The 25,161-nt window shown below is 42.4% G+C and overlaps 1 protein-coding gene across 2 annotated transcripts in view; it reads left to right on the top strand.

The window, feature by feature from the left end:
- Positions 1–25,161, top strand: part of CCM2 (CCM2 scaffold protein) — a 63,962-nt gene that overhangs the window by 23,699 nt on the left and 15,102 nt on the right. The window contains exon 2 of one of the 2 annotated variants that reach the window (XM_063086359.1): positions 1,850–2,023. The exons of the other annotated variant lie outside the window; for it this stretch is intronic. Coding sequence (XP_062942429.1) covers positions 1,850–2,023 — 174 coding nt within the window. The remainder of the gene's footprint in view (positions 1–1,849; positions 2,024–25,161) is intronic. 2 annotated transcript variants of the gene reach the window in all.

The following is a 25,161-nucleotide window of genomic DNA, read 5'->3' as shown; positions in this document are numbered from 1 at the left end:
GTGTTTTGTTTGCTCACGACTTGTCAGATTCACGTTCAGAGCTTTACATGGATTATATCTCATTGACTGCCCATGGCAGCCCTACAAGGTTCCTTAACCCGTTTACAGATGGTGAGAGCTCAGCTAACCAGTGTGCTTAGTAAGTGGCGCAGCCCAGACCGTGGCAGAACAGAGGCAAGCCTCGGACCTAAGAGCATCTGCATTGACATGCAGAAGAAAGAGCCAGCAAAGGGCCCGTGAGACTGGGAAACCCTTGGTAGAGAGCCACATAGGCACAGTGGCAGTGCCAGGTAGTGCACAGCTGGAAAACCAGGGATTTTTGTTGTATCGTTTTGCTGAACAAGCCTCCTGATTCTGTATCTCTGTTAGTGGATCAGTGGAATAAAACCCAGGTGTCACAGGGCTAACTATTAAAAGGTAAGGAGTGAAGCTGAGGAGCAGAGAAAGCTCAGCCTTGGCTGTCATGGGCTGCAGGGTCAGGAAAAAGGTTGAGGTTTTGCTTTGTGAGGTTTCGTTTTATTTGGAGGGGGCCTTCTGTGCTTGCTGACTTTTCTCCTACTGCTGAAAAGCCAAGTGTGTTAGTCAGTGGTGGGGAGGGGCCTGTGCAGGGCAGGGTCTGCTGGGAGTCACCGGGCCACCAAATCCTGCCTCTGTCAGGAACAGTCACCGATCATTCATCTGGGCAATTGGTGGGTTTGACGAGGCATCCTCATCAGACCACAGATTCTGTGACACCTTTTTTACTGGATTCGGTATATGGTTGGATTTCCCATTTGCAGGGGAGAAACGAAAGCTCTTAATAAATGTGTGGTAATTCATCTCATATATATTTTGTTTGTTTCTGGAAGTGTTTGGTGATAAGGGGAGTCCCAGCTACCATCTGGGTGCTGGGTCACCCCATCCGGATGGGTGAGCTGTAGAAGGAGGCTGTCATCTCCTCCCTCAGTTATCTGTTGAGTCACAGAGAAAACATGGGGCAACAGTTTTTCACTCTGACATAGGTCACCAGCTTTGGTCTTCATAGGCCTGTGTTTGTGACATTTCCCTGCTGAGGCTGTGTGTCAGTATCCCGTTTTCTCTGGGTTTGTGTTCCTTTGGGTGACTGGAAACAGGGACCACAGTGAGATCTCTCAGCAAAGGCCAGGCTTTTCCTGGGGCGTCACAGGCAAGGCTTGTGGTTTTTCTGTCTCTCATTCTCACTTTTGCTTTTTATGTTTACGGTGATTATGGGATTAGCCTTCAGAACCCTCCAGAGATGCTGAGTACGGGGTGAGGTTGTCAGAGCATGGGGGCCAGCCAGCTGCTAATCACAGCAACTCCCCTGTTGATCCTTGTGGTGCTCGGTGTCCTGCATGCCAGTGCCCAGACCAGGGAGGCCCTGTTGAGGGAAGGGACTGCCTAACCAGCATGTGCTCCCTCAAGAAAGGTGCTCCCGCAGAACGTGTTCAGCTGTGGCGATGTCAGCACTAGCCACACCTCCCACCTCCTTCTCAGAGTCCTCTGAAATGATGTGACCCAGCAGAGCCGGGGAGAGCTGGAGTCGTGTTATGCTTGGTCTTCCAGGGGGAATCTCCCACTTTCTGTCTTCTTTTCACCAGCTAAGGTTACTCACCTTCTAAGTGTCATGGGGACAGGTGCAGACTTCATGGCGCCCTGCCCTGCCTGACAGCCGTGGAGCCTGGGTCCACAGGCTTGTGTGTGTGGTACTTTCTCACCAGTCTGGCAGCACCAACCCCTGCTTGCATGGGGACCATGGTAGTGGTTTTGGCTACATCTGTTTGTTAGCCATAGGGACAACACAAAGCATTTGTCAATAATGAACTCCAATCATTGCCATTTCTGCCTGCAGCCTGGAATTGTGTCGCCATTTAAACGAGTATTCCTAAAAGGTGAAAAGAGTAGAGATAAGAAAGCCCATGAGAAGGTGACAGAGAGGCGCCCTCTGCACACTGTGGTGCTGTCACTGCCCGAGCGCGTCGAGCCAGACAGACTGCTGAGCGACTATGTTGAGAAGGAGGTGAAGGTAAGTCCCGGGCTGCAGGGCGCGCCTGTCAGCGACACAAGTGTTGTGCTGTCTCCAGCAAATGAGAGTGGGGTATACGTCCACACAGACGCCTGAGCTGATTGCCCCACCTGTTATCTTGCCTGTGGTCCTATTTCTAATAACTGCCACACCTAGATTCCTGTCTTTGACCCCTGTTTCTGGATCTTTCTGCAGTAGCAGGCCACCTTCTTTCTCTTGAAGGTCTGGCTGTGTGGTCAGCGAGTGCTGCTCCACCAGAGGAGGGCCTTGGAGCTGGGAGAAAATTCATGACTCCTTTAGTTTGCAGGTGAAAAGAGTTACCCAGTCGAGGCCTTGGGGCTTTGTGGGTGTCACAGTCACAGCTGGGGCCTGGTCCTGATCCAGACCATGCATTAGAGGCCTGTACCCAAAAGACTGTGCATAAGCTATGTGAGGTGCATGAGTTGATTTTTAGTCCTTCCCCTAAAACGAAAGGAAATGAATAAAGAGTTATAAAGCCACAAGGTCTGGGCCGGCCCCGTGGCGCACTCGGGAGAGTGCAGCGGCGCTCCCGCTGCGGGTTTGGATCCTATATAGGGATGGCTGGTGCGCTCACTGGCTGAGCGCGGTGCGGGCGACACCAAGACAAGGGTTGATCCTCTTACCGGTCACAACAAAGACAAAAAAAAAAAATAAATAAATAAAGCCACAAGGTCAGAGAGAATGGGGGGCCAGCCAGTTGGTTAGAGCGTGATGCTGATAACACCAAGCTTTGATCCCTGTACCAGCCAGCTGCCAAAAAAAAAAAAGAAAAAAAGAAAAAAGAGAATGGGACAGGAGACAGCAGTGGATGAGGGTGAGCCATAAACCTGGAAGAGAGAGACCAGTGAAGGGGACATAACCAAATGAGAGCTGAGGCAGCTGGGGCCAAGTCCCCCAGTGGACACAAAGTCCAGGGGGCTCGGGAGCACAGGGCTGTGTGAATGTGTGTGGGAGGCCCAGCTGGATGACTGGCCTGCCCCCACCATACTGGGAGGTGGGGCTGTGGACGTGCAACACCTGGCACAGGGAAGGGTCTGGGGAGACCCAGACGGAAGGCAAGGGAGTTAAGTCAAAGCCTGTATGTGGAATGGTGAGAATCCCAACCCCTTTCTCTGTCAAGCTTCCAGAACACCTGCAGCCAGACCTCTCCCACAAGGGGATCCTTGGAAGGGTGGTTAGCAGGGAAGCTGAGCAGCCCCTCACTGACCCTGGGGTTAACCTAACCAGCCTGAATAAAGCCCGGCAGTCAGCACCTCCTGACCACACACACAGCTTCTGTCAGCTCTTCAGAGCCTCATTTTAAACACAGGTAGCCAGGCAGATAAGTACACGTTTGAGGAATACTTTTAACTGAGAAAGATAGCGATCAAGACAAACACAGAAAATAAACCTGAATGAAACTGCAACAATGCAGAAAATAGAAGAAATTAAAAAATATATAACAGTCTCAGAAAGATTAGAGGAGATACTGTTAACAATGAAACAACAGGATTCTACCTTTAGATAAAGAAAAGGTTGAGGGGGAGAGCTTTTAGAATTTAAAGTATGTTAATTATATATCTCAAAAAATTCAGTAGAGGAGTTGAAAGGTAAAAGTCAATGTCTCCCAGAAAGAATAGCCAAAAGACAAAGAAAGTTAGTTAAAAAATGAGAAAAAGAAAAACAGAAAATTAGAGGATTAATCAAGGAGGTTCAACCTCTGACTCAGGAAGAAAAAATGGAGGAAAGAGTGAGAGGAAACCACTGAGCAGTAGAGTGAGAATATTCTGTGGAGTTAACTGAGGGTTGTGTCTGCACACTGGGAGGCTCCCATCGTGAGGACTGGAAAGCTGTGAGGAATGGAAAGTGAGGCCTCCAGAACCTGAGCGTGCAGGAGCCCGTTCTGAGAAGTTGCTGGAGGATGTGCTACGTCAAACACAGGGCGTGCTGGAAGGAAGAGTCACAGGCTCAGAGCCCCAGGCTTGAAGGCAGGGAAGATTGCAGATGATTCCTGGGGTGACGGAAAAGCCAAGTCCTAGGACAGGAATCTGAGGAGCAGGCCAGGGAAGCTCCTAGAGAGGGAAGTGCAGATCGTTCTGTATCTTTGAGTGGAAGAATATTTTGAGAGGCTGCTGAAGAATTGGGGAAGAGTTAGAACAGTCCATAGAAAACAAAGCAAGTGGTGGGGGTGGGATCTAGATTAAACAATGAAATAGTAAAACTTAAAGGCTGGGGACTTCTTTTTCTGGGAAGATGGGGCAGACATGCTTTTCTCTATTCTTCCCATTAATTACCAATAAGATCCCTGGATGTTATATATGCAATAATGTAAGACCTTGAGAGGCAGAAAGAAGGCAGACCAGCCAGGGACACTAGGACCCAGACAGTGACCTGGTGGTGACCTCCTCAGGTTCTTTTTGCCTCACAAGTAGCCCAGACTAGGAGTTGAAGAAGCCATCAACCCGGAAACACCAGTAGGTGCTGACAAAACCCCACCAAAAGCCTAAAACTACTCAGCCACAATCAAATACCACAGGAAAAGCTGTGGTCCCACCTCTGCCCCTGCCAGCAAAGGCTGAGGGGGCCACATCCTCCCCCAGAGAAGGCCAGGTAGGGAGCAGGGACTTTCATCCCTCTGGGCTGTAACAAACCCTGGAGGACCCTTGAGTGGTTCTGTAGTTCAGTGGAGGCCATGTGGAGGGCCTGAACTCTCACCCTGACCAACAATAGAGAGACCCCCCCCCACTCAGGGTCATTGGAGGCCATGTGGGGAATCTGACATTTGACCCCCACCTGATGGTAAGAAGATGGTAGTCCCCTCCCCTCAGAGCGACTAAAGCAAATTTTCTAACATTTGTGTCATCAGAGCTCTGGAGGGAGAGGAGAAAGGGCATGGCTGAAAATCTTCGAAGGTATAATGACTGAAACATCCCTAATTTAGCAAAAGACAAGCTTAGAGATTCAAAAAGCTGAGCAAACTCTAAACAGTATAAACCCAAAGAAATCCGCACTAAGACACATCATAGTAAAACTTTCGGAGAGTAAAGACAAAAAATCTGGAAAGCAACAAGAAAAAAACACTTTAGCCATAGGGGAAAACAGAATGATAGCAGATTTCTAAGTCATGGGGACCAGAAGGAAGTGGCACAACATTCTTCAGGTGTGGAGAGACCCTGCAGAATCAAAAGGATAATGAGAGAATCCTACAAGCACCTATACACAGACAAACAGTGGGCCAAAAAACAGACCCGTTCCTCTAAAAGCACAAACTACCACAGGTCACCCTGTATGAAATAGATAATTTGAATAGCCCTCTAACTATTAAATAAATTAAATATCTAATTTGAAAACTCCCATAAAAGAAGTCCCCAGGCCCAGATGGTTTCCCTGGAGAATTCTAAAAGATTTAAAGAATTAACACCAATTCTACAGTCTCTTCCAGAAAAACAGAAGGGGAAGGAATACTTTCTGACTCATTTTGTGAGGGCAGTATTATCCTGATACCCAAATCAGACAAAAGCAGTATGGAACAAAAGGAAACGACAGACACCAATATAGACATAAAACTCCTTAGCAAAATATTAGCTAATAGCATTCAACAATACATGAAAAGAATTGTACATCATGGTCAAGAGTTTGTTTCAAGGATGCAAGACTGGCTCAATATTCAAAAATATAATCCATTATATTAACAGATTAAGGAAGAAAAATCACATGATTATATCAATTGATGCAGAAAAAGTATTTGACAAAATCCAACACCCATTCCTGATTAAACACTCAGAAAAACAAAATATGTTTATGGACAATGAACAAAATTAAAATAACACAAATTAAAAATGTAATACCATTTACAATCACTTAAAAAATGAAACAAGTATAAATCTTACAAAATGTACAGGATTTGTATGCTGAAAACCATACAACACTGATGAAAGAAATCAAAGATCTGAATGAATGGAGAGACATACCATGTTCATGGATAAGAAGACTCACCTGGTTAATATGTCAGTTGTGCCCATGTTGATACAAATGGACCAAGTCCTTGAAAAGTACAAACTATCACAGGCCACCCAGTGTGAAGTAGATAATTTAAATAGCTCCACAACTATCAGAAGTGAATGGTACAATTCCTATCAAAACCCCAGCAAGATTTTTTTGTAGATATAAACAAGATTATTCTTAAATTTATATGGGAAGACAAAAGAATTAGTACAGCTAAAACAATTTTGAAAAAGAAGGATGAAATGAATCAGACTGCCTGTTTTCAAGATGTACCTCATTGCTACTTCAGTCAAGATGATATGGTGTCTGCAGAGGGAACGACACATATTGGGGACCAGAAGCGTGAACCTAGAAACAGACCCATGCGGGCATGCCCAGCTGATGCATGACAGAGGTGCAAGGGCACGTTAGGGGAGGGAGGACAGCCTTTCAGCAAATGCGCTGGAGCAGCTGGATATCAGAAGGCAAAAAGTGAACCTCACCCTGAGCTTGACACCTTATACAAAAGTTAAATCAGAATGGATCACGGTCTTAAATGTTAAAAAAAACTCTAAAACTTCTAGCAAAATACAGAAAATCTTCAGGATGTAGAGCTAGGCAAAGCATTCTCAGACTTGACACTAGAAGCACAGTCCATAAAAGGAAAAACTGATAAACTGGACTTCATCAAAATTTAAAACTTTTGCTCTGCAAAAGAGGATGAAAAGATGAGCTACAGACAGAGAGGAGATATTTGCAAACCACATATCTGACAAATGGCTAGTATCTGGCATATATAAAAAACTCTCAAAACTCAACAGTAGAAAAAGCAAACAATCCTGTTAGAAAATGGGCAAAAGGCAGGAGGAGATGTTTCACCCAAGAGGATATACAGATGGCAGATAAGCACATGAACATTATTAACCATTAGGGAAGTGCAAATTAAAATCACAATGAGCTATTACTACACACCTGACAGAATGACTGAACTAAAAAATAGTGGGAACTCGAAATGCTGGCAGGGCTGCAGATCTGTCATACATTGCTGGTAGGAGTGTAAAATATTACAGCCGTGCTGGAAAAAGTCTTTGGCATTTTCTTAAGAACTCAACTGCAGCTATCACATGACCTGGCAATTGTGTGCCTAGGCGTTTATCCCAGGTAAATGAAAACTTATGTTCACATGAAAACCTGCGTGTGAATATTCAAAGCAGTTTTCTTCATAATAGTCCCAAACTGGAAACAGCCCCAACATCCTTCAGTAGGTAGATGGTTTAACAAAATGAGGTCCATCCATACCAGGGAAGAGTGCTCAGCAATAAAGAAGAATGAACTACAGATAAACGCAGCAGACCAGATAGGTCACCAGAGAATTATGCTGCATGAAACAACCTTTCCATCCAGCAGGTTCCATAGTGTATGGTTCCCTTTATATAGTATTCTTGAAATGACACAGTTACTGAAATGGAGGACAGATTGGGGTTTTCCAGGACGGGAGGGAAGTGGATGTGGCTGTGAAAGGGCGATGGGAGGGACTGTCGTGATGGACATGCTGAGTTCTGACTATTGACGTCTGTGTCCTGGTGTGGTGCTGTGCTGCTCTTCTGCAGCATGTTACTGTTGGGGGTAATAGGGTCAAGGGTGACGGATCTCTCTGTGATGTTCCTTACAATAGCGTGTATCTTAAAAGAAAAAGTTTAATTATAAAGGAATAAAAGATTACACATGAATAAAATCGTAATTTCACTACTACTTGGCACAGCAGTGAGGTAGAATGTAGATAACAAAATGATATAAGCACTAAGTAATGATTAAGTAAAAAATTAAATTGTAAGAAAAAAGGAAGGGGAATTGGGAGAGGTGATATAAGTGTAAATCAGTAGATAATGTCTTAAATTTATAAACCAAGCAATGCAATATAAATTCATTATTTAGAAAAATGGCCCTAGATGCCAGAAAAAACAGAAGACTCCAGCATGGCTGCCTTGCAAGTGGTTTAAGGGGTTGTCCTTGTTGGGACAGGAGATGGTCGTTTTTTGTTATGTTATATGATTTTTTAGACTATGTTTTTACTTATTTATTTTTTTAAAAAACTTTATTTTTTTCGCTCTTAAACATTTTTATATATATTTTCTTGCTTATTGTACATATTCATGGGTCACAGTGCTGACCATCAGCAGCCAAGATGTGATAATCAGATCCGTACTATCAACATGCCCATCACCACAAATTGCAGTTATTCCTCGTGTCCCCCGCCCAACCTCTCCCCAGCAACCCTAGGTCTTTTCTCTTCCTCTGCAAGTCCAATGCACTGCTGTGGTCTGTCTTTCCTTCCTTCTTTCTCTCTTAGCTCCCACTTGTGAATGTTTGCATTTTTAAACTGTACACTTTCATAAAAACGGTGACAACAACAAAATCCTCCGGTGATGAGGAAATATTGAGTCCCACATTCTCCAGTGTAGTTCTTTGTTTTTAAAGCTGGCCGGTACAGGGATCTGAACCTGTGACCTTGGGATTATAAGGCTGCACTCTAACCAAATGAGTTAACCGGCCAGCTTTTAGAAAGTATTTTATAATTAAAATGAACGTTAATAAAATAAAGTCAAGAGGAACTTAATAGTAGGTTCTGTTTTTGGAATGCTTACTGTCTGCAGCAGCACTGTTTAACATTTTAAGTACATTTTTCTTATTTAATCCTCATGAAACCTTCATAAAGCAGAAATGTTCTATACTTTCTGTCACAGGCCAACATTTCCCACAGCAGCGCTTGCTGTGTCTCGTAGGTGCCTGGTGACTGTGGGAGGGGACTCACACCAGGTTCACTGTATGGTGGTAATTCTGGGCGGGACAATGGATAATCATATCAATGATTCCAAACCCAAGATGCTTCTCTTGTTAGATTTAATGGAATATATGATTTAATTGAATATATAATTTATGTACGTGGTACAAAAGTCACATTGTACAAAGATTTTTGGTGAAAAGAAGTCATCACCTCCCTCTCTGGAAGGAATTCCTGACACTAGTGTCTCATGTGTCCTTATACAGGTAGTCTATCCATATGCAAGCACACATGTGCATTTGTTTCCCAAGTATTACATGGGCTGCACTCTTTGCACCTTGCCTTTTCTTTTCTTTCTTTCTTTTTTTTTTCCTAATTTGCACCTTACTTTTTACTCTCAACAATATGAGGGTACTTCAGAAAGCTCATGGAACAAATAGAATTAGAAGATAATGGGAATCAGGGAGCACATACTTTCGGTTTGTTGGGAAGCTGTGTTTCCTCAATCTGCAAAATAATAATAATAGTAATAATAATAATAATATGAATCTATCCATGAACTTTTTTTGAAGACCCCTTGTATATCTCAATATATCTCAGAGAGTATTCACATTAGGACATATAAAGCTGCCTTGTCCATTTTAATGGCTGCATGGTATTCTATTATATAACTATACTATGTTTTATTTAATCAGTGATCTAGTAATACATATTTAATTTGTTTCCAACTGTTACACACATGTTTTACTATACCTATAGGACAAACTCCAGAAGTAGAATTTCTGGGTCTAAGGCTAGGTCACTTTTGAATTTGACAGATATTTCCAAATTGCTCTTCGTAGGGGATTTAAGCCAAAGTACACCACCAGCAGTCTCTGAGAGTACCTGTTTCTGCACACTGTCAAGAACAACACTGTGTACTCAAACGTCGTGATCTTTGCCAATCTTTGCCAATCTGAGTCGTGAAACATTTTCTTGTTACAATTTGTACTTGTAAGTGAGGTCGAGTATCTTTTCACATGGTCAAGAGTCAGATCTCTATCAAACTGTCTTTCTAGATTCATTGATCATTTTTCTTTTGGGTCGTTGCTGATTTTCTTACATCTTTTCAGTAGTACACACACGTCTGTTAGTCCTTTGCTGTGCAGTTAGTTGTAAATGTTTTTTCCCATTTTGTCATTTGTCTTTGTTTGTAGTTGTCTTTGGTTGGTTCTCTAGCAGTAGAGCCTGAAGGTAGGGATTGTGTTCGACGATCTATTCTGTTACGAGCATCCTCAGGAGAAAGAGAGGAGGCGGCAGGGTAGTGCAGGGGGAAAAGACTCACGAGGATTGCAGGCTCAGGGGTTACTTTCAACCTGATCCTCTGCTCCAAAGCCTGGCTTGTCAGTCATGGGCTAGGAAGCGTGAAGTGGGGAGGGCGTGCGTGGGAGTGGGAGGTGCCGGGCAGCACCGTGAAGAGGGAAGCAGCTGGGGGCTCGGTGGGACACGCAGTGCGAGTGCTACACCCCACCCTGGGCCTCCCGATCCATGTGCTTCTTAAGTTGAGTTCACTCAGTCCAGACACAGCTTCTCCAGAGTCATCTGGTCCTAATTTCTGGAAACCTTTCTGGATGGACTCCAGCCCCCACTACCTCAGTGGGTGCCAAGGCTGCTCTGGTACTCTGTATCTCCCCACTTCACTGCCTCTTCAAGGGTCTTCCCTGGCTGATGATTCTGCTGGTCCAGGTTGTCTGTGTTGGGATCTGAGCCCTGGGTGGTCCTGTCCTTCCTGGGACATTGTTGCCAATTTGCCCACTTAGGGGCCTGGGGATATCCAGAGACCTGTAAGGGTCCCCTGACCTCTCTGACCCTACCTCTTCATGGTGATCCAGGTCACCTACCCCTGCTGAGCAGTCGCTCCTTCCTTTGCTGGCTTGTTTGCTGGCACAAGGAGCCCAAAGTGACCAGCTAGCAATTCAACCTTATCGTGTCTCCTGGTAGAAGCATTTTGCCTCTGGGAGCCAGGCTCTCAGAGCCCACAAAACCTGAAGTTGAGTGGGCAGCTGCACAAATTCCCCCAAATGATGATGCGGGTTGATGGTGGTTGGAGTCACTCCTCCTTGGTTTTTTGGTTTTTTGTCTTTTTTGGCAGCTGACTGCTACGGAGATCTGAACCCTTGACCTTGTGGTGCTGACAGCACCACAGTCTAACCAACTGAGCTAACAAGGCTGTCTGTTCCTCCATACTTTGGATCTCAAATCCCTGCATTCTCTTACTGGAGACACAGCACCACGTAGTGGCTGTTGGTTTAGGGTGTCACCCCCAACCCCCCAGCTGGCTCCGCAGCTGAGCCTTTGGAAGGCATTCCACCCCTCCATTGGGCTGGACCATTGAATTCCATGGTCACATGCCTGCTGCTGTGCCTCCTTTATGACAAGGTAGTGTTACGTGCTGTCCCACTTCAGATATCAGACACTCCACGAGCCTTTGGAAAGTGGGGCTGGCTGACACTGCAGGCGGGGGAGACAAGCCCATACCTTGAGTACATGCTAATCCCCCCCAGGAAGAAATCCTTCCTGTTGCAGGGTCAACGGAGCTCCGATGTATTCAGCTGGCCATTGAGTGGCTGGCTGGTCTCCTTGAGGGAGAACAGCTTATCAGGGTTTCTGGTTAGTATCCCACTGGCATGTCTGCCTCTCGGAAGGGCTGTGGTGCACTGGCTTCTTCCCAAGTACAAGCTCGCTCTTCCCCTCCATCAGCTGCAAGTCAGGAACCCTTTCTGAGGCTGTAGGTATAAGCTAAGGGAGAGGCTTCAGTACAGCACTGCTGGGCATCTGTGGGCCACCTGTTCCTGCAGCTGGCGCTCTTAGCACAGTCCTGGATTCTTAGCACAGTCCTGGGGTGTTCTGTTGTGCATCCCTTGAGAACATGAGCAGTTCCTGATAGGTTTGAGAAAGAAGTGTTTGGTGCATCAGCAACTGAAACCCTGTACCCAAGACTATGCTTATTTACTGTTGACTCTTGAGCAACATGGGTTTGACCTGTGCGAGTCCACTTATAAGTGGAATTTTTCAATAAATTTATGTACTGTACTGTAAATGTTTTTTCTCTCTCTCTTTTTTTTTTTGACTGCTGCCTGGTACAAGGATTGAACTCTGGACCTTGGTGTTATCAGCACTGCACTCTAGTCAATGGAACTAACCAGTCAGCCCCTTATGGTTTTCTTAATACCATATTCTTTTCTCTAGCTCACTTTATTGTGAGAGTATAGTATATAATACATATGACATACAAAGTATGTGTTAATCAATTGTTTATTAGTTAAGTTTTTGGGGAGTCAAAAGTTATACTTGGATTTTTGACAGAACAGGGGTCAGTGCCCCTACTCCTGCCTTGTTCAAGGGTCAACGGTGGTTCAGTTTGTAGCCGTCCACTGTCATCTGCCATGATCCATGCAGTGTTTGCAGGAGCCAGACTGGGCCTGAGATGGGGACTGCCATCCCTGCATCATTTAAGTCTTTGAGAGCAGCACTGATCTCTGCTTTTCCTGTTGGAAAGTGATACTGGTTTTGATTTACTACTTTGGCTGGGGTTGGGGGCCGGGATTAGTTTCAGGGGCTTCCAAGTGGCCTTTTCTTTTTAAACATAGCTCCCAAACAGTCACCAAGTAGCCTTTTCTGCTTCAATAGCTCTTATTCTGCAGGTCAAAGATCAGTGTGAGGGTTCTGCAAATGGCTTAGTGTGTCTGTCCTTATTGCGTGTTATGTCTGTTATATTCAGGAAGTGGGAGATGACCACTGGCTGAGTCTTTACCCAGTGGACACACTGTGAGATAGGCCCCGGCCTGGACACTATTTATGCCTCCCTGACCCCGTATGTTCCTCCCTACAAAGGACCTTGTTGGCAGTTTGGTCCCTAAGTATCAGCATCATCACAGACCCTCTGTCCCCAAAACTGTTGAAAGGTTTTCATTTCCTCAAGGTACTTTTGCCCAGGTAAGTGAACTCCCTTTGGAAAGAGCTGGGCAAATTGCTGTGGTGTGTGCTGCCCTGGTGCTGCAGGTCCATCCTCATGCAGGCTTGGCCTCTCCTTCACGTCTGGAAACTGAGTCAGGGGCTGATGCTTTCCACTGCTGTGCACCTTGGCGCACACCTTGGTCTTCTGCTCATTCAGTTTTGATCTCGTTTGGGTATATTAAGCACTGCCCTTGTTGGCTCCCCTAGGAATAGAAGCATCCTGTGAGCCATCTCCGTAGGTCCCTGCAGATCTGGCTTCCCCAGGTGCTTGTTACAGCGTCCACTCACCCCCGGCTTCTGCTGTTCCAGGTCCTCTTGCTCTTGGGGAGTACGCCTGGATGACCATGTCTGAGCATTAGCTCCCCCTGCAGGGGCCAGCCAGTTTGAGGTTCTTGGGGTGCCAGGCCTGTTCCTGCACACTCATTAGTGCCATGATGGGTGGAATGCTGTTCAGGTCCTCCCAAGGATTGTGGGCCACTGGTGGGTTCTCCCGTCATTCGGTAGACCTGTTCCAACATGCCCACTTCCCCAAGCCTTTTGATACCATTGTGCCGTTTTCTATAGCCTCTGCTTTGTTTGACGTGAGCCACTGCTTCTGCTGAGCTTCTAAGTGCTGTACCAGCAGCATCTTAGGACAGTTTCTGACCCCTTGTCAGGGCTCAGTGCTGCGTCGTGGGATGTGCCCTAGTAGAGACAGACTCCTATCCAATTTCATATTCCACCCCCTGGACCCAGCACCTTGGGACCCTCCCCAAGCATGCTGCCAGCTCCTGCCCATCATGTTGGGCAATGCCTGTAGTGGGTTGTCTAGCTGGGAGGGTGGAGAGGGCAGACTCTGAGGAGGGCAAGCATCATCTCACGAGACACCCATCTCATCTGAGGCTTGTGTCACTTTCAAGCAAGAGGTGTGGGTGTATGTAGGCAGGGGACGGGGGTTTTATCTTCCAACAAGAGGGGATGGGCCACTTCTGCAGGCCCAGAGCATTCAGAAGAATTTGAGGACTGAAGTTCTCAAGGGCTTTACCCAGATGTCCCCATCCCACATCTCAGAATCCGTTCCTTCCTTGTCAGGGCCCTGACTCTGCTGTGGAAAACTTAGCCATCGAGGCCAATAGATGGAGGTTATGGGGAGGCTGATTTGTGATCAAGTGTAAAAACGGACTTACTGTATTCTGTTGAAGATTAGTTTTTGAAGAAATTTCTCCCCCACCTGAACCCCCAAACGAGGTGCCTGGTGAAGTGGCAAGCTGGCCAGGTCAGCATGGAGGTGGGCAGACGGCACAGGGCTGGGTGAAGGGGCGTGGGAGGCCACCTGGCCACATCATCTTCCCTCTCTCTCATACTAGAGCTGAGCTGGTGACCAGACAGTCAGATGTCCCCGTGCTCTCACTGGTTCATCATGGTCATTTCTCTTGGAGCTGTGCTCTCAACTTGCTGTGACTAATCATCGGTACAGCACGCAGTGAGTGTGCGCCGGCAAGGCATTGCCACAGGAAGCACCGGGTGTTGGCCAGGGGACACCAAGAGACAGTGCGTTCACCCAGGGCAGACAGGGAGGACTGTCCAGGAGGCGCACTTTGTTCCATCTGGAATTATAGCAGGGACTAGAGCGGTAATCTTTATTGACAAAAGTTGTTTTACTAATATAAATATTTTACAGTAAACAAAATCTCAAATGAGTGAGGGCTCATTCCTGTATAAAGAAAGTAGAATCCTCTCTGGGTATCTGTGAGCCTGAGTTTGAGGCATGGTGGCTGAATTTTGGATGACACTCAAGAAAACGAAGATAGTGTTGGTGACATTGTGTGATCCTAGGCCATGGGAAGGTTGGGGGGAATTCCTGTACAATTCTCTAGACATAATACCAGGGTATTTTTGTTTCAGCAAAGCACTTGACATATGACCCCATATTATTCAATATTTTTTATTACCCATTTGCGTGAAAACACAAAACAATATTTTTGGATAATACAAAGCTAGGAGGGATAGCTAACGTACAGTATAATATTCATTATTCAAAAAGTTTTTAAGCAAATGAAATTTTTAAATAAAGATAATAAGATGAATTTTTTTATTGTGGTAAAATATATAACACATAAAACTTACCATCATGACCATTTTTCAGTGTGTAGTTCAGCGGCATTAAGTACATTGACGCTGTGCAACCCTCACCACCATCCATCTCCAGAACGTTTCATCAACCCTCCCTGAAATCCTGTGCCCATTAAACAGTGACTGCCCATTTCGCCTGCCCCCAGTCCCTGTTCTGCTTGCTGTCTCTATGGATCTGATGACTCTAGGGACCTCACGTAAGTGAGATCATACAGTATTTGTGCTTCTGTAACTGGCTTATCTCACTTGGTGTAATATCTTCAGTTCTCCTCCATGCTGTAGTGTGTCAGAATTTTCTTCCTTTTTAAGGTGGAATAGCATTCCATTGTATGTATAGACCACATTTTGTTTATCCATGTTAATAAACATTTGGGTGGTTTCTACCTTTTGTCAATAGTGAATTATGCTTCTGTCAACATGGATTTACAAAAATGTTTTCAAATTCCTGCTTTCAATTCTTTTGTATACCCAGAAGTGGAATTGCTGGATCATATGCTAATTCTGTCTAATATTTGAAGGAACCACAATACCGTTTAACACAATAGCCACACCATTTTACATTGCCACCAGCAGTATATAAGGGTTCCAGTTTCTCCACATCCTCACCAACACTTGTTATTTTCCTTTTTTTGTTTTTGTGGCTGGTAAGTACAGGGATCCGAACCCTTGACCCTGGTGTTTCAATATCACACTCTAACCAACTGAGCTAACTGGCCAGCCCCACCCACCCCCCTTTTAAATAGCCATCCTATTGGTTGTGAAGTGGTATCCCACTGTGGTTTCATGTGCATTTCTCTAATGACTAGTGATGCTGAGAATCTTTTCATGTGCTTATTGGCCACCTGTATATCTTCTTTGGGGAAATGTCTGTTCAAGACATTTACTCATTTTTTAAATCAGGTTTTTTTATTGTTGGGTTGTAGGAGTTCTTTATATATTCTGTATATTAACACCTTATCAGATATATGATCGCAAATATTTTCTTTCATTCTGTGGGTTGTCTTTTCACTCTTGATTGTGTCTTTTGATGCACAATCTGTGGAAACGTTCCAGAATGTTCATTGATGCCAGGCAAAGTATAAGCCAGTAGATGGATGTGCTACTTAATTTATTCTTAAACTGCTCTAATTGTCAAAGGGGGATTTTCAGCCCTGTAGAAATTAGGGAGACAAAAACACGCTTTTGTTTCTCCCTGTCTCTACCTCATGAGATGATGAAATCTAAAACTTTTCAGAATAAGGGACTTCTGGTCAAGATGGTGGAGTAGACGGTTCCTAGAGTTGCTTGCTCTCACAAAGTGACCAACTTGCAACTATTAAAAAGCAACAACAGGAGACATGAGATCTGTACCAGAACAGGCAAGAGCTACATGCCATGGGACCCCAGTCCAGGCCAGTGTCTGCTGCCCAGAGAGGCCTGAGAGCCTCGGGGCCCACATGCCCTGAGATAGCCGCACTGGGAAAGGCAGGCGCTGTGGGACTTCCAGCCCAGGTTGGTCCTCACTGCTTAGAGAGACTTAAGAGCCTTGGGGCCCATACGCTCTGAGACAGCTGTGCCCGAAAAGGCAGGCGCTGTGGGACCCTCAGCCCAGGTTGGTCCCTGCCACTTAGAGAGTCTTAAGAGACTTGGGGCCCACACATCCTGAGACAGCCGTGCTGGAAAAGACACGTATCATGGAACACGCAGCCCAGGCTAGTTCCTGCTGCCCAGAATTGGCAGTCCCTTCAGGATCCAAGCCAGACATCAGGTTGAAATGAGTGGACTGTCATACCCCCTGCCACAATGACAAAACACCAAAGGAAAGATAACAGAAATATGAAAAATCAAGAAAATACATCACCACCAAAGTAAAACAACTCTCAAGCTTTAGAGCCTATAGAACAGGAAGTCTTTGAAATGACTAACAAGGAATTTAGAGCAACAATTCTAAGGAAACTAAATGAGATACAAGAAAACTCAGTTAGACAACACAATGAAATGAGAAAAAGTATACAGGATCTGAAAGAAGAAATGTACAAGGAAATCATGCCTTGAAAAAGAATGTAGGAGAGCTTGTGGAGCTGAAGGATTTATTCAGTGAAATAAAAAACACAACAGAGAGTCTAACCAGCATGCTAGAAGAAGCAGAAAAGAGAATTTCTGACCTTGAAGACAGGCTGTTTGAATTAATGCAGGCAAACCAGAAAAAAGAAAAAAGAGAGATAACAGACAACCTTAAGTGCTCAAATATCCAAATCATGTGTATCCCAGAAGGGGAGGAAAAAGGAAATGGCATTGAAAACATATTCGGTGAAATAACAGCAGAAAACTTCCCCGGTATAGGGAAAGTCACAGATCTCCAGATTCAGAAGGCCCAAAGACCCCCTAACATATTCAACCCAAAAAGGTCCTCTCCAAGACGTGTGATAGTCAAACTGGCAAAACTCAAAGACAGAGAATCTTAAAAGCTGCAAGAGAGAAGTGGCAAGTCACCTATAAGGTAACCCCAATCAGAATAACATCAGACTTTTCATCAGAAACCCTAAAAGCCAGAAAAGAATGGGATGATATATTCAAAATACTAAAGGACAAAAATTGCCAGCCAAGAATACTTTACCCAGCAAGGCTATCCTTCCAAAATGAAGGACAAATAGTATATTTCTCAGACAAACAAAAACTGTGGGAGTTCAGTACCACATGACAAGCCTTACAAGAAATTCTCAAGGAAGTACTGGGTTTGATACCTTATAAACATCCATCACTGCCATGAATACTCAAGAAAGAACAAAACCTACCAGCAAAACAAAAATGCTAACAATAAAGAAAAAACATACTTTATCTACTACCCCAAGAAACCAACAAATACAGAAGACAAACAGAAGATTAGGAAGAAAGGAACAAAAAGTACCTAAGACATCTAAACAAAAATCAGTAAAATGCTAGGAGTAAGTCAACACCTTTTGATAATAACTCTAAATGTAAAGGGATTAAATTCCCCACTCAACAAACACAGACTGACTGACTGGATTAAAAAGATAGACCCAACAATTTGCTGTCTTCAAGAGACTCACCTGACCTGTAAAGACACATAAACTAAGAGTGAAAGGATGGAAAAAGATGTATCATGCAAATAGAAATGAAAAACGAGCTGGAATAGCTATTCTCATATCAGATAAAATAGACTTTAAAGGAAAAACGATAAAAAGAGATTAAGAAGGCCACTATATAAAGATTAAAGATAAAAGGATCTATCCATCAAGAAGACATAATGCACCCAGTGTTATGCACCCAGTGTCAGAGCAGCCAGATTTATAAAGCAAACACTGTTAGATCTAAAGAAGGAGATAGACACTAACACCATAATAGCAGGGGACCAGAACACCCCACTCTCAACATTGGACAGATCATTTATGCAAAAAATCAAAAGAGAAACACAAGATCTAAACAACACTTTAGACCATTTGGACTTGGCAGATATCTACAGAACAGTCCACCCAACAACCTCAGAATATTCATTCCTCTCATCAGCACGTGGAACATTCTCCAGGATAGACCACGTGTTAGGTCAGAAAGAAAGCCTCAACAAATTAAAGAAAATTGGAATTGTTCCATATATTTTTTCTGATCACAGTGGATTAAAATTAGAAATAAATAACAAATGAAACTCTGGAAACTATACAAACACATGGAGATTAAACAGGAAATCAAAAAATTTCTTGAAACTAATGAAAATAATGACACATCATACCAAAACCTGTGGGATACTGCAAAAGCATTTATTGCATTAAATGCTTACTTCAGAAGAATGGAAAGATGGCAAATAAACAACTTAATGCTTCACCTTAAAGATCTAGAAAAACAAGAACAATCCAAACCCAAAGCTGGTAGACAGAAAGAAACAATTAAGATCAGAGCAGAACTAAATGAAATAGAAACCCAAAAATCAATACAAAAGATCAATGAAACAAAAAGTTGGTTTTTTGAAAAGATAAATAAAATCGACAAACCTTTAGCAAAGCCAGCTAACAAAAAAAGAGCAAAAACCCAAATAACAAAAACTAAAAATAAAAAAGGTGATATTACAATTGACACCTCAGAAATACAAGAAATCATTAGAGATTACTATAAACAACTATATGCCAGCAAATTTGAAAATCTGGAGGAAATGGATAAATTTCTGGACGCATACAAACTACCACAACGGAGGCAAGAAGATATAGAAAATCTGAACAGACCAATCAATAACGATAAAAGAGAATGAAGCTGTTATCAGAAGGCTCCCAACAAAGAAAAGACCAGGACTGGATGGGTTCACTGCAGAGTTCTACCAAACCTTCAAAGAGGAAATGATACCAGTTCTCTACAAACTGTTCCAAAAGCTTGAAATAGAAGCCCTTCTTCCAAACTAATTCTATGAGAAAAACATCACCCTGATACCAAAACCAGACAAAGGTACATCAAAAATAGAAAACTACAGGCCAATATCCTTGATGAATATACATGCAAAAATCCTCAACAAAATACTAGCTAACAGAATACAGCAACACATACAGAAAATTATACACCGTGATCAAGCGGGATTCATCTCAGGGATGCAAGGTTGGTTCAGCATATGCAAATCAATAAATGTGATACACCACATCAATAAAAGCAAAGAGAAAAACCATATGATCATCTCTATAGATGCTGAAAAAGCATTTGACAAAATTCAACATTCTTTCATGATAAAGACTCTTTACAAGTTAGGTATAGACCAAAAGTATCTCAACACAATTAAAACCATATATGATAAGCCCACTGCCAATATCATTCTGAACGGGAATGTTCTCTACAAACTGTTCTGAAAGATTGAAGTAGAGGCCATTTTCAAGGACATTGGTCTGTAGTTTTCTATTTTTGATGTATCTGTGTTTGGTTTTGGTATCAGGGTGATGTTTGCCTCATAAGAACAGGAACTAGACAAGGATGCCCACTCTCACTACTACTAATCAACATAGTGTTGGAAGTACTAGCCAGAGCAATCAGAGAAGAGAAGGAAATAAAGGGCATCCAGATTGGAAAAGATGAAGTCAAACTGTCCCTGTTTGTGGATGATGTGATCCTATACATTGAACAGCCTAAAGCCTCTACAAAAAAAATCTCCTAGAGTTGATAAATGATTTCAGTAAAGTTGCAGGATACAAAATCAACACACAAAAATCAGTAGCATTTCTATACTACACCAGTGAACATGCAGAAAAAGAAATCAAAAAAGCTATCCCATTTACAATAGCCACCAAAAACAAAACAAAACAAAAAAAACTTAGGAATAAAGTTAACCAAGGATGTGAAAAATCTCTATAATGAGAACTACAAACCACTGTTGAGAGAAATTAAAGAGAACACAAGAAGATGGAAAGATATCCCATGCTCTTGGATTGGAAGAATTAACATTGTGAAAATGTCTATATTATCCAAAGTGATGTACAGATTCAATGCAATCCCCATCAAAATTCCAATGACATTTTTCTCAGAAATGGAAAAAACTATCCAGACTATATGGAATAACAAAAGACCACACGTAGTCAAAGCAATTCTGAGAAAAATAAATAAATAAAGCTGGAGGCATAACACTACCTGACTTTATATTACAAAGCTACAATAACCAAAACAGCATGGTACTGGCATGAAAACAGACACACGGATCAATGGAATAGAATAGGGGACCCAGAAACTAACCCATACACCTATAACCATCTGATCTTTGACAAAGGCAGCAAGTCCACACACTGGAGAAGAGACTGCCTCTTCAACAAATCGTGCTAGGAAAAGAGGATATTCATATGTAGGAGAATGAAACTAGACCTGTACCTCTTACCATATACTAAAATCAATTCAAAATGGATTAAAAAATTAAATATACATCCTGAAACAATAAAACTCCTTAAAGAAAACATAAGAGAAACACTCCAGGGAGTAGAGTGGGTACAGACTTCATGAATAGGACCCCCAAAACACAGGCACAAAGGTGAAATAAACAAATGGATTGTATCAGACTAAAAAGCTTCTGCAAAGCAAAAGAAACAATCAGCAGAGTGAAAAGACAACCAACAGAGTGGTAGAAAATATTTGCAAATATACATCAGACAAAGGATTAATATCCAGAATATAAAAGGAACTCAAACAACTTTACAGCAAAAAACCAGATAACCCAATTAAACAATGGGCAAAAGAGCTGAATAGGCATTTCTCAAAGGAAGATATACGAATGGCCAACAGACACATGAGAAAATGCTAAACATCACTCAGCATCCAGGAAATGCAAATCAAGACCACTTTGAGATATCATCTCACCCCAGTTAGGATAGCTAATATCCAAAAGACTGAGAATGATAAGTGCTGGAGAGGTTGCAGAGAAAAAGGAACTCTCATACATTGTTGATGGGGCTGCAAAATGGTGCAGCCTTTATGGAAAATGGAATGGAAGTTCCTCAAATAATTATAGGTAGATCTACCACATGACGCAGGTACTCCACCAATAGGAATATACCCAGATGAATGGGCATTAACATGCCGAAGAGATACCTGTACTCCCATGGTTATTGCAGCTATTTACAACAGCCAAGAGTTGGAACCAGCCCAAATGTCCATCATCAGATGAGTGGATAAGGAAACCATGGTATATCTACACAATGGAATTCTACTCTGCTATAAAAAAGAATGAAATACTACCATTCACAACAACATGGATGGACTTAGAGAAAATTATATTAAGTGAAACAAGTCAGGCACAGAAAGAGAAATACCACATGTTCTCACTTATGTGTGGGAGCTGAAAATAAACACACAAACAAAGGGTGGGGGGGTGGGGAAGAAGACACAACAATCACAACAATTCCTTGAACTTTTTAAGACAAGTGAACAGATATGATGTAGGGGGGAGGGGAGAGGGAGGGGGGAAAAAGGAACAGGTAAAGGATCATGAAAATTGGCTACAATGTGTATCGAGAAGTTAAAATAAAAAAAAAAAACTTTTCAGAATAAATATGCATTTCCCTATGGAGCTGTCCAGCACACACTAACAGTTTTTGAAAGTGGCTTTTCTGAAGTTTAGGGTGCTCATCTGACTAAGCCCAAACAAAACTTATTTTTGTTAGTGCACCCTGAATGTGCTTCAGCCAGTTCCTCTTTTCTCTGCTTCCTCTTCCATCTGGTGTGAGGGTCACATCATACAGCACTAGGTAGACTGGTTCATGTTGTCATGATTAACTGTGTAGATTTGGAAATCCCCAGAATGACCTCCCTGCTTGGCTCCTTAGCCAGAAAGGTCATCTTCAAACAAGGACAGTTTTATTTCTTCCTTCCCAATCTGCATACCTTTTATTTCCTTCTCTTGTCTCATCACATTAGCTAAGACTTCCATTATGATGTTAAATTATTGTGGTGAGAGGGGACATCCTTGCCTTGTTCCTGATCTTAGGGGAAAAGGATCTAGTTTCTTACTAGAAGTGTTTGCTGCAGGTTTTTGCAGATGTTCTTTATTGAGTTCAGTAAGTCTCTGTATTCCTAGTTTGCTGAGTGTTTTTGTTGTGAATGGGTGTTAGATTTTACCAAATGCTTTTTCTGGATCTATTGATATGACCATGTGATTTTTTTCTTCTTTAGCCTGTTGATGTGATGGAGTACATTAATTGATTTTCGAATATTGAATCAGCCTTGCACACTTGGGATAAATCTTACTTGGTTATATTGTGTAATTTTTTTTATATGTTGTTGGCTTTTATTTACTAATATTTTGTTTAGAACCTTTACATCTATGTTCACGAAAGACATTGGTCTATAGTTTTCCTTTCTTGTAATGTCCTTGACTAGTTTTGACACTATGGTAATGCTGGCCTCAAAGAATGGGTTAGGAAGTGTTTTCTCTTTCTGTTTTCTGGAAGAGACTGTAGATAATTGGCAAAATTTCTCGCTACAGTGTTTGGTGGAATTCATTAGTGAGTCCATCTGGGCCTGGTGTCTTCTGTTATGGAAGGTTATTAATTACTGATTGAATTTATTTAATAGTTCCTAGTCTATTTAGTTCATCTTTCTCTTGATGTGAGTTTTGGTACATTTTATCTTTCAAGGAATTCCACTGTGGTCTGAGGAGCAGACATTGTATGATTTCTTTTCTCTTAAATTTGTTCTAGAGTGTTTATGGCCTGAAATGTGGTCTCTCTTGGTGAATGTTTCATGTGAGCTTGAGAAGAATGTATACTCTGCTGCTGTTGGATGAAGTTGTCAATAGATGTCCATTAAATCCAGTTGATTGATGGTGCTGTTGAGTTCAACTATGTCCTTCTTGATTTTCTGCCTGCTGGATCTGTCCATTTGTCGTACAGGAGTGTTGGAGTCTCCAACTATAATGATAGATTTGTCTGTTTCTCTTTGCAGTTCCATCAGTTTTTGCCTCACATACTTTGATGCTCTGTTGTTAGGTGTGTTCATGTTTAGGATTGTTATGTCTTCTTGGAGAATTGACTACCTTATCATTAGTAATTCCCCTCTTTATTCCTAATTTTCTTGCTCTGAAGTCTGTTTTATCTGAAATTGATATAGCTACTACATCTTTCTTATGATTAGTGTTAATGTGATGTATTTTCCTCTGTCCCCTTACTTTTAATCTGTATGTGTCTTTAAAACTAGTTTTTCTGTAGGCAACATATAGTTGGGTATTAATTTTTTTTTATTCCAGTCTGACAGTCTTAAAATTGGTGTATGTGTTTAGACCACTCATGTTTAAAGTAATTATTTATATAGCTGGATTCATATTTACCATATTTATAATTATCTTCTATTCATTGTCCTAGTTCTTTGTTTCTTTTTGCATTTTGTCTTCCACTTTGTCCACTTTCTCTCTTTTTTTTTTTTTGTCTTTTAAAATTTTAAAATTTTAATTTTTTGATGGTTGGTATAGGGATCCAAACTTCCAACCCTGGTGTTTTCTTTTTCTTTTCTTTTTTTTTTTTTGTGACCAGCAAGGGGACCGGAACCCTTGGCTTGGTGTCGCCCACACCGTGCTCAGCTGGTGAGCGCACCGGCCATTCCCTATGTAGGATCCAAACCCGTGGCCTCGGCGCTCCCAGTGCTGCACTCTCCCGAGTGAGCCACGAGGTCGGCCCCAACCCTGGTGTTTTCAACATTGTGCTCTAACCAACTGAGCTAACCAGCCAGCCCTGCTTTCTCTGGATTTATTTGAGCCTTTAATATTGCATTTTTCTCCTCTCTTATCATTGTCAATTATAATTCTTGTAAAAAATTTATTTAGATGCCCTAGGGTTTGCAATATACATTTATAACTAGTTTAAATCTACTTTCACATAATGCCGTACTGCTTCATGGGTAGTGGAAGTACCTCATAACTGAACATTCTCAATTCTTCCCTCACATCCCTTATAATGTTTAGATAGATCAGAGTTTCTAACCAAATCACTTTCATTCTCTCTGAAGATGTTCTTTTTAACATTTCTTGCCAGGTACCTATGAAATCTCTCAATTTTTGTTCATCTGAGAAAATCTTCATTTCTCCTTCACTTTTGAAGGATAATTTCACTGGATATTAGATTCGTAAGTTGGCATTTTTTTCTTTCAACTCTTTCACTTCTTGCTCTTCTTGCCTGCATGGTTTCTGAAGAGAAGTCCGATGTCATTCTTACTTATGCCCCTTATACGTTGGGTGTTGTCCCCTCCCATGGCTTCTTTATTATTTTGTCTTTGTCTTTGGTTTTCTGCAGTTTGAATATGATATGCCTAGGTATAGATTTTTTTGCTTTTTATCTTGTTTGGTGTTCTTTGACCTTCCTGGATCTGTGTGTTGGTGGCTGACATTAATTTGAGGAAATTCTCAGACATCATTACTTCAAATATTTTTTCTGTTCCTTTCTCTCTTTCTTCTCCTGGTATCTCAATTATGCACATGCTCCACCTATTGTAATTGTCCCACAGGCCTTAGATAATTCAGTTTCTTTCATTTTTTCCTCTTTGCATTTCAGCTTTGGAAGTTTCTATTGTCATATTCCCAAGCTCGGAGATTCCTTCCCCAGCCCTGTCCCGTCTACCAATGAGCCCATTGAAGGCATTCTTCATTTTTGTTAGTGTTTTTTATTTCTAGCATTTCCTATTGATCCTTTCTTAGAATTTCCGTCTCTCTGTTTACATTTCCCATCTGTTTTTGCTTGATGTCCACTTCTTCTATTGAGTCCTTAGCATATTAATCATACTTGTTTTAAATTTCCAGTCTCATAATTCCAGAATCCCTGCTGGC

This window comes from Cynocephalus volans, chromosome 2 (genome assembly GCF_027409185.1).
Source record: "Cynocephalus volans isolate mCynVol1 chromosome 2, mCynVol1.pri, whole genome shotgun sequence".
Classification (NCBI taxonomy): domain Eukaryota; kingdom Metazoa; phylum Chordata; class Mammalia; order Dermoptera; family Cynocephalidae; genus Cynocephalus; species Cynocephalus volans.
This window is presented reverse-complemented; position numbering and strand designations above follow the sequence as displayed.